We start from the raw sequence: 9,201 nt of genomic DNA, 5'->3' as shown, positions 1-9,201 counted from the left end.
GATGTGCCAAGACTACGAGACAAACAAGACATTGTGTGAATACCGGTTCTTTATTTATAGTCAAAGCTGTTATGTTTAGTTCAAGTGGTTGCACAATGAAGGTTATGAACTTTAGTGTTTTCTGATTTGGTAGGTATAAAAACTTGTTTTCAAATGTCATTTCACAATAAATGATGAATAATAAAAAATAAAAACATTAAGTAATGAACAGAGTTGTTTTTAAGGTGGGAGATGGGAGACACATTTTGTAAAGACACTGTGATCAAACTTGACTGACCTAAATTGTTTCGCTTGCATTTGCTGTTTTAAAAGTAATTCTTTCTGTTTCTATTTAATGGTTTTATAAAAGACGTTCACATCAAAACAAAACAACAACATGGTGGCAAAGGTTATATTTTCAGTGTATATTTATATGTCTTGTGAAACCATTTAAATTAGGGCCGGCTAATTATAGGGCTTACCGCAGTTATAAACATGGGTTAGCAATTTGATCTTTAAAACTCAACGATTCAAGTTCTCATGAACGATAGTGTTTTCTTTTGCAAAAAGAATCAAAAAAGCACAATATATACAGGAAAAATTTACAGGAATATTAACAAACCTGAGCTTAAAGCTGATTCATACACAAAGCTGTACAACAATTCTCTATTTACTGTACATTATACATCTTATTCAGCCTGCAGCCATTGTTGATTCCAAAGCGAGGCTGTGAGGAGTGGACGTCCAGAGCGTGTGCTTTAAACCTATTGTTTTGTATCAGGATGCAGGTCATTTAGCTATCAAATACATTATTTTACTAATTTCCTCAGAAAACATGGATTGTTAAAATTACAAGGGACATATGACCTAATTTGAGATGAGAATAGTCTGTTGTGTAGGCTACATAATATCTGTTTTGGATATAAGCATATTGGCTAATGCTAATTTCTCATGTTGTAATACACCATTAAGTGCAACAATACAATATTTTATGACAACTAAGTATAAATCTCCAGTTTGTATGGATCATAAGAGTGTGTCCCGTGTATTTTCTCTGTTAAGTTTTTTCAGGCCATGAACATTGACTTAATAACCTGTGATTGACTTGATAACAAGCTATTTATGTGATAATTCATTGTGCAAGTACTGTTAGTGGTAAAATCCCAAATGAACCCCCAAAGTTGTGTGTATAATGTTATTTAGATAAAAATTAATCCTGCTTCTGTTGATTCCAGTCAATGTGCTTATAAAAAATTCCCGGAGAAAAGTTTTTAACATATTCATGCCTTGCGTTTTTTTGTATTGTGTACAATTGGAGATATGTACTTAGTTATAGGACTATAGTAAAGTAAGGATGCTTACAACATTAGAAATTAGTGATTAGGCAACAGGCTAATAACATTGCTTTAATCTTATGTCCCTTCTAATTTTAACAATGCATTATATTCTGTGGAAATGTGTAAAATCTTTGGTGTAGTTAAGCAGCTGTTTGCCAGTAACTTATTGTAGATTTAAATGTATACTGTAAACAAATTTCTTAGAAATTACAGTGATTACTTGCAGCTGGTCGCCGGTAACTTACCGTAGATTAAAATGTATGTTATTTACTGGCAACGTTTTGTTCAAAGTTAAATGGACATTAAACATTTACAAGTCTTTGTCTTTACAGAGTAAAACTAACATAACAGCATCAGGCAAAGCATTCTGGGAAACAAAATTTGAAGCAAAAAACTGAAAAAGGTTGATTTCTGATTCCCAGAATGCTTTGCATGAGGCTGTTATTTTATAGTTTTACTCTGTAAAGACAAAGTCTTGTAAATGTTTAATGTACATTTAACTTTGAACAAAATGTTGCCAGTAAATAACATACATTTAAATTTACGGTAAGTTACTGGCAACCAGCTGCAAGTAACACTGTAATTTCTACTGAATTACAGTGTATGTTATTTACAAAGCATTCTGGGAACCAGAAATCCTCATCAACCATTTTTCGTTTTTTCCCTTCAGATTTTGGTTTTCAGAATGCTTTGCATGAGGCTGTTATTTTAGTTTTATGTGCTGTAAAGAAAAAGACTTGTTAGTTCATTTAACTTTGAAGAAACTGTTGCCAGTCAATAACTTAAATCTATGGTAAGTTACTGTCAAACAGCTGCCAGTCATACTGTAATTTCTACAGAAATGTGTAACAGTGTGAATTTTCTGTGTTTTGATGGCTGAATGACCAGCATCCCAGTAGAAAATAATAAGTTTAAAGCTCACGCTCTGGACGTCTATCGCTCACAGCCTCGTTTTGGAATCACACGGCCGCAGGCTGGATATTGATGACTACTGTAATTTACATTAACTCCACTCTATACTCTATACACCTTGATGATATTCAAGCAATCATTAAAGGGATAGTTCACCCAAAAATCAAAATTAATTTTTTGCTCGCCCTCAAGTTGTTCCAAACCTGTATAAATGTATTTGTTTTGCTGAAGACAAAGGAAGACATTATTAATCCAGTAGGAAACAAAAGCACCATTGAATTGCATAGTAAGTAAGTAAAATACTATGGAAGTCAGTGGTGCTCAAAAACGGTTTGGTTGTAAACATTGCTCAAAATATCTTCCTTTGTGTTCAGCAGAACAAAAAGCTCATTATACAGGTTTTGTACAACATGAGGATGAGTAAATAATGGCAGAATTTTCGTTTTTGGGTGAACAATCGCTTTAAGAATGTGAACGTTCAATACATGGTATCCTTAAATGATTCTCGTTCATAGATCAAAAACTTGATTATTCTCCTTGGTAGAGGAAGAGCAGGTATACGCCTCAGTCTGTGGGTTCCTATTTGTTGCCGAATCTTCAGTCGGCTCAGATGCATCAAGGTGCAAGGAGAAACTGAAATAGAGAACATGTAAACCTATTTACATCAATAATCAAACCATCTAACAGATAACAAATAAACAATATTCTTACCAGTTTTCTCTTTAATAAGTGCCCAATCATTGTTGCTGTCTAAATGTTCAGCTATTCTCGAGCAAAGTTTAACGTGGCCCACATAGTCAAGCAACATGTCAATGATGGGTCCCACCCAGGAGCTGACCAATGGGGCAGAAAGGATCTCACAAAACTGTTAATAAAATAAATAAAAATTAATGAATTAAGTATAGGAAAATGGATTTTAAAATGATTTTAAAAATCCTCTACCTGTAAACACTCCTCAGATGGCTCATCATATAAATAATATAATGTTTCTCTTGTGTTTCGTCTTGTTTTTATTGGAGGATGAGGATTGTTTCCATACTGACAGGTGAAACATGACTGCGCATCACAGCCATTGTCCAGGACGTACTTCATCATTGCCAAATAGTTCACGCAAAAAACTAACACTGCCGGGAACATCGTGGGATGAGTTGGTAGTAAGGCATTGACATTTGCACCATACTTAATCAGTAGCATCACCATTTCTATGCATGCTTTCCTCGCTGCCACTAGCAGAGGATTGAAGATGTCCAGGTTTGGGTCAGCGCCTGCTTCTAACAGCATGCTGGCTGCCTCTAGGTTTCTGTTCACCACAGCCGAGTACAGAGCAGTTCTTCGGCGATCTTCATACATCTTTGACCAACTATCTGACAGTGTTGCGTTGACATCATACCCAGCTTCAATTAAGGTTTCTAAAACATCATCTCTGTTACGTTCGGCAGCAAAGTGGAGGGGACTAATGCCACACCATACTATTTTGGCTCTACTGGTTTCAGGGATTAGTAGGGCAACAATTCTGGGGCAGAAGAGAAGTTGAGATACAAATCAATCATTGGAAATTTTAAGCTTAGGAAGATCCCATAGGTATTATAGTACATACTTGTTATGACCATTTTTTGCTGCGACATGAATAGGAAGCAATCCACTCTTGTTGGCTTTGTTAACGTCAGCATTTTTTGCCAAGAGGATCTGAACGATTTCAGTATGACCATTCTTAGAAGCTTCAAACAATGCAGTGGCACCATCATTCGCCTGGGTATTGACATTTTCATCTATAGAACAAAAGTTAATGTCAGGCACAATATGTAATTTTTGCCACTTAAGATCACTTAAATACAACGGCGTAGCTTGATGAAGCAGTGAAACGGCTTGGAATGATGGATGTCGTAGTCTTCACTCTCACTGTTGATAGGAATCAGTCCAACAGGACTCACAAATAATGTTCATGGATGACAAAATAATAATGCAGTACACAATACAACAATATATGAACAAACTATAGACCAATATATGAGGAGCTCAGATGCAAAAGCCGCTAAACCTCCGTTAAAATTGGAAAATGATATTAACCGAATGTTCTTGGCATGTATAACATATTTATGAAATACCTTCGCTTCAAATCCGCGTAATCCTGTTCAGTAATACTGTGTTGTTGTCAGAATCCGCTAAACGTCACGTCGATTTGTTGTCAGAATCCGCTAAATGCCACGTCGGCTTTGTGCACTTGGCCCTAAGTGCACAAAAGATAAATTTGATGAACGACGACATGCAAAACGACCACGGATCACATTTAAACTTGTGAGTACTTCCTGAATATAACCCGTTTGTGGCAGTCAAGTGGACCACAACTCCCCCAATGTGTGGTTCAGTTCTTAATTTGTACAAATCATTCTGACTTTTATCATTTGCTATGTTTTTAGTTGTTATCTTTAGTGATTTTGCATGTCTTGTCCAACGAAATTTTTTGCAGAATTAGAGGTGTTTACCAAATAAGCTTGCATGTGCTTAGAGGGTTTTGCAGCTAAAGACAGTCAAATTTGTTAATTAAAATGATACTCCAGCGAAAAATGAAAATTACCCCATGATTTACTCACCCTCAAGCCATCCTTGATGTACATGATTATCTTTTTTTCAGATGAACACAATTAGAGTTATATAATAAATGTCCTTGATCCTCCAAGCTTTATAACAGTAGTAAACGGGGACCAGGGAACAACATCTGACTTTGAAGCCCAAAAAAGTGCATCCATCCTTTCCAAACGTGATCCACATGGCTCCAGGGGTTTAATAAAGGCATTCTGAGGTTAATCGATGCGATTTTGTAAAAAAAATATCCTTATTTAAAACTTTATAACTATTATAACTAGCTTCCATTAGCGGTCAATGCGCATACCCAAAGTTTCAGCGCAGGCGAACTGCAGACTGTACAGATACCAAACCAACGCCAAGGGATTTTAAAGAAAATGGCGGAGGATATCAATACAAGAGGGTATTGAGTTATCCATATCTGTATTTAAAACAACTCATAATGCACGGTTCTCGCTAGAGTCCAGTCTCACGCATCGTATGCTATGTATAATGTGCATTGGCCGCTACCGGAAGCTATTTATTATAGTTCTTATTACTCCTCATATATAACACTGTGCTGATGAAGTGGTGATTTTTGGATATGTACAACAGTGATTCTTACCTTTTAAAAGTAGGAGGTTAAGCACATCGACAGCACCACACTGGGCAGCCGTAAACACAGAATCAATGCCATAAATATTTTTGGCTTTTGGATTTGCCCCTGCTTGTAGCAACATCTTACAAATCTCTAAGTTTATGTGCCCCACTGCTTCATGTAGTGGAGTTCCACCTTGAACACAGGCTTTGTTCGGTGAGGCTCCAAACTTCAAAAGAACCCTCACTATTGCTTCATTCCCTTTCTCACATGCTATAAGAAATCAGTTACACAGTTATTGATACATTAAAGTTGCAATCCGTAATATTTTGTTTTAGTTAAATACAAACAAAAATCAGTTATTGAGTAAGTGGAAAAAAATCTGCATATTTTCTTACCTTACCACAATTCACAATGGTAACCTTATAATAATGATTTATAATTTGAGTGGCCAGGTGGGTTTTCACTGGAAAAAGTTTGAAAAAGTCCTTAAAGGCTCAACCTGTAATGAGTCTCTAGTTGAAAAAGAGTTAATAGAATGCCGCAGGGATGACATATATTTGTAGGCCAATCTCAGGAATTTAGCGGGACACTGGTTCCCTTGCTAAAAAGCCCATTCATTTTTCTCATAGACTTTAACGCAAAAAATAAGATCTGTGCTTAACAAAACTTTATGACATGTTTTGTCCAAAAAGTCTTCACAGATGAATACAAATTGTATTCATTTTGAAGTGTAAATGTGTTTACTTGAAATATAAAAAGCAAAATTCTGACTTCAAAATTCATACAAGTTTTGTTCATCTGTAAACACTTAACTCGTTGGACAAAACTTTTGTTGAAAAGAGAACTTATTTTTTTGCGATAGGAAAAATGAATGGGCTTTTTTGCAAGGGAACCAGTGTCCTGCTAATGTCCAGGTTAGCCTACAAAAATACATAATCCTCTATTACAGCAGGACTTTTTCTATAATCTGATGGGATTAAAAACTGGAGTTAGAGATGTCTTTTTCCTCAGGGAAAGGAATGTACAGTATGTTGAAAAATTTATGCCAAAACATTGACTTAAAAATATATTACTTGTTCAGATGACATTTTGGTAACACTTTCTTTGAAGGGACGTTCATAAGACTCATAATGACATGTGCCTTGAACGTAAAGGAGATTTTATGTACGTTTATGACAACTGTCATTAAGTGTCATTTGTTCAATTATGTCAATTTTACTGCAAAGATGACATTGTTAGAAATATCTTTGTTATGACAACTTGACTTTAACCAATATATCATAACTTGTCATGACAATTTGAGATTACCAAGACAACATAACTGACCACTTTTTTCCAGTGATACAATTTGAATTTGTTATTAAAATGTGTTAATACTCGGTCATATAGTTTTATAACAGCATCATGGATATTTTTCTTGACAAATATACAAATATAATTTGCCAATTAAATGTCATTAAGTGTTAAGTGTTTTATACCAATGCGATGAATTTTCTTCAGTTCATAATGTTTCCTATGTGTTAAACAAATAAAATCAGTCATTTAATAATAATAATAATAACAATAATTAATATAATAATTAAAATGTATAAAATTATATTTTATTGAAGACCGATTCACCTAAAATTAAATGAAAACAGTGCAATTATGGGTTAAGACATGCAGGGTTGGGTCCATATTGCTGGAAAAACATAGCCTGTGTTTCCCCATGCTGCCTTGCGTGCAAATTTATTCACGCTGCAAGTCTAGCATGGAAACCATGGACCTAGTTGGAACCAATCACAGAACGGGGAGGGGGGAGCAAGACGATGACGACGACTATGCGACAAACTGAAGCAGTTTTGTTTATCCAACACGGCAGCAGACGCAAAGTTACTTTTCAATGCAGCCTTAGATAGTGGTCCAAGTAGTTTTAAACGCAAGTTTATTTTAAAAAAGAGCAACTTTTAGCGTTAAACAATTTCATATCCAAGAAGGATGTTTGTATATGGCAAGACATGATAACCACGGAGGTTTATATGACCAACCTGCTAGGCCAACCTGCTTAGTGCCACTAAGTTGTGTTGCTTTTCAATATGAATATACAGCTACCTGTTTAGTTGCATAGCTTTGAGCTGTGTGCACACGTACCGATAAAAGTTGTGGACGCTTGAATTTATATCGCTCTACATATGTCATCCGGTATAATTGAAACGATTGGCTATAAGCTACGTACATAAACGACTCTGGGCATTCGTAAACCACGCCTCAAATATGAGAAAATGAGCATGTAGTTCCCAGACCACGTCTCATTCTCTATGAGACTGGTCTGGTGGTAGCCAGGCTAGGAAAAACAGGTTACATTAAATGTATTAAATTTTTTGATCGATTTTTCTTCTATGTCAGAAAATTTCAGAACCTCTGTGTGAGGAAGAACAAGTTTTTTATGTATTGTGCACATACATAAAGTTAAGCATAATCTTTTGACGTGTCTGTTTCATTCTGTTAAGGTATTTGAATTTATTTGACATAGTATTAACACTTAATGCCATTTAAGTGACAGTTTAATGTAATGTTAACCCATAAAGCTAGGTAGTTTCTTAAAGGAACAGTATGTAGGATTGTGGCCAAAACTGGTACTGCGATCACAAAACTTGTGGCTAAAACTGGTACTGCAATCACACAACTGGTGGCCAATACACAACATGACAACATAAACATCAGTTGAGGGCTGCAACTCCACTTTTTAAATGACAATATCCTGGCCAGACCACTGTTGTGAGTGATATAAGTATTTGAAATGAAAATGATTTCTTAATGTCTAGTGACATATCAGGGCTATTTTATGATTAATTGATATACATTTCTTACATACTGTTCCTTTAAGTTTGATAATTATTCTGCTATTTCATGTTTATGACAGATCTATGACAAGTTATGATATATTGGTTAATGTCAAGTTTGAAAGACAATTCAAACAATGTCATATTTGCATTAAAAATGACATAATGAACAAATGACACTTAATGACAGTTGTCATAAATGTGCATAAAATCTTTAAAGGTGTCATGTAAGTCTTATGATCACACTAAGTAAAGTGTCCAGATATATGACGTTTCGGATTTTCTTCTAACTGTCATGTGGATGTATAATGACAGATCTGCTTTAATCCAGTGACCACAAACATCAAATTCATAGTAGAAGGGCAAAGCACAACGCACAAATACAAAATTACACTGCAAGTAACTGCAATTTTATAGTTTAAACAGAGATGGCGATAGAGAGGCCCAAACTATGGATTGCAGCTTTAAGCTTGTCAGCGAAACACTAACTTTACAACTCAAAATATTTACCTTTCATCAGTGGTGTCTCCCACAGGCTATTTGCAATGTTGGGATCGGCACCTTGTCTCACGAGATAGTCGACACAAGAAAAATGTTTGCGACTCACAGCCACATAAAGCGCTGTCTGATTCTTATTCATTCGTTTGTTGATTGTATCCGGCCTGGCTGTAAAATTAATGTAGAACAGAGCAACAATGTGATATTTGGGACTGATTCTTGAGCATCAAACAAATAGTGAATTGATTTATTTTTCACCTTCAAGTAAAATCTTAAGGCATTCAACATGACCATAGAATGCACATTCATGAAGTGGAATCGACCCTTCCTTATTGGGTTCATCGAGAATGTGAAGTCTTGAAGGAATCATCTCTTCTAAAGCCTTTGCATTACCTTTCCAAATCGCTGAGAGAAAAGGGTCTAAATCACTGAAAGTAAGCAAATATGTAATCAAGTTTTTAGATCTTGTTTATCATTCATTCATTACATA

General features: G+C 35.4%; 1 protein-coding gene across 1 annotated transcript in view; it reads right to left on the bottom strand.

The window, feature by feature from the left end:
• Positions 1-31: 31 nt before the first annotated feature.
• asb2a.2 (ankyrin repeat and SOCS box containing 2a, tandem duplicate 2) overlaps positions 32-9,201 on the bottom strand; it is a 12,047-nt gene continuing 2,877 nt past the window's right edge. Inside the window, exons 4-10 of the mRNA XM_065255821.2 lie at positions 8,970-9,139; positions 8,724-8,879; positions 5,416-5,661; positions 3,826-3,997; positions 3,171-3,741; positions 2,940-3,093; positions 32-2,861 (exon numbers count right to left, since the gene is read on the bottom strand). Of these exons, the coding sequence (XP_065111893.2) occupies positions 2,707-2,861; positions 2,940-3,093; positions 3,171-3,741; positions 3,826-3,997; positions 5,416-5,661; positions 8,724-8,879; positions 8,970-9,139 (1,624 nt within the window). The 3' untranslated portion in view covers positions 32-2,706. The remainder of the gene's footprint in view (positions 2,862-2,939; positions 3,094-3,170; positions 3,742-3,825; positions 3,998-5,415; positions 5,662-8,723; positions 8,880-8,969; positions 9,140-9,201) is intronic.

The sequence above is a fragment of the Paramisgurnus dabryanus genome, chromosome 12, assembly GCF_030506205.2.
Source record: "Paramisgurnus dabryanus chromosome 12, PD_genome_1.1, whole genome shotgun sequence".
Classification (NCBI taxonomy): Eukaryota; Metazoa; Chordata; class Actinopteri; order Cypriniformes; family Cobitidae; genus Paramisgurnus; species Paramisgurnus dabryanus.
This window is presented reverse-complemented; position numbering and strand designations above follow the sequence as displayed.